This window comes from Buceros rhinoceros, unplaced genomic scaffold (genome assembly GCF_000710305.1).
Source record: "Buceros rhinoceros silvestris isolate BGI_N320 unplaced genomic scaffold, ASM71030v1 scaffold32261, whole genome shotgun sequence".
Classification (NCBI taxonomy): domain Eukaryota; kingdom Metazoa; phylum Chordata; class Aves; order Bucerotiformes; family Bucerotidae; genus Buceros; species Buceros rhinoceros.
This window is the reverse complement of record NW_010394178.1, coordinates 2,795-3,131: the sequence shown is the minus strand read 5'-3', so window position 1 is coordinate 3,131 and position 337 is coordinate 2,795. Positions and strand designations below refer to the sequence as shown.

Below are 337 nucleotides of genomic sequence, written 5' to 3'. Positions count from 1 at the left end.
AGGGATGCGGTGAGCCCCAGGCACCTGCGAGGGGACGTTTCCAGTTCCCCAGCAACGAGGTACTGGCATAGAACTTGTCACCGCTTTCTGTGTTCGGAGAACAAGCCAGCAGTGACCTCGCAGCATCCAGGCGATGATATGCTGAGGGAAGCTGAGAAAAACAGCGTCCAGAAAACCCTTCCCTGGGCAGGGGCAGCTGCCTCGCACCTTGCCCACATACTGGGTGGTTCCAGCACTCGCAGGGCAGGGCCCTGGAGGAGGGTGGTGGGAGCATTACCTGTGAAAGCCCAGGTGCAGGGTGTACTGTGTGAGGACCAGGTTCTCCGTCACCAGGTTG

At 59.9% G+C, this 337-nt stretch overlaps 1 protein-coding gene across 1 annotated transcript in view; it reads right to left on the bottom strand.

The window, feature by feature from the left end:
• The window catches only part of UBE4A (ubiquitination factor E4A), a gene marked incomplete at both ends in the record, with an annotated part of 7,864 nt that overhangs the window by 4,830 nt on the left and 2,697 nt on the right, over nucleotides 1–337 (bottom strand). The window contains one exon of the mRNA XM_010145161.1: nucleotides 278–335. Coding sequence (XP_010143463.1) covers nucleotides 278–335 — 58 coding nt within the window. The remainder of the gene's footprint in view (nucleotides 1–277; nucleotides 336–337) is intronic.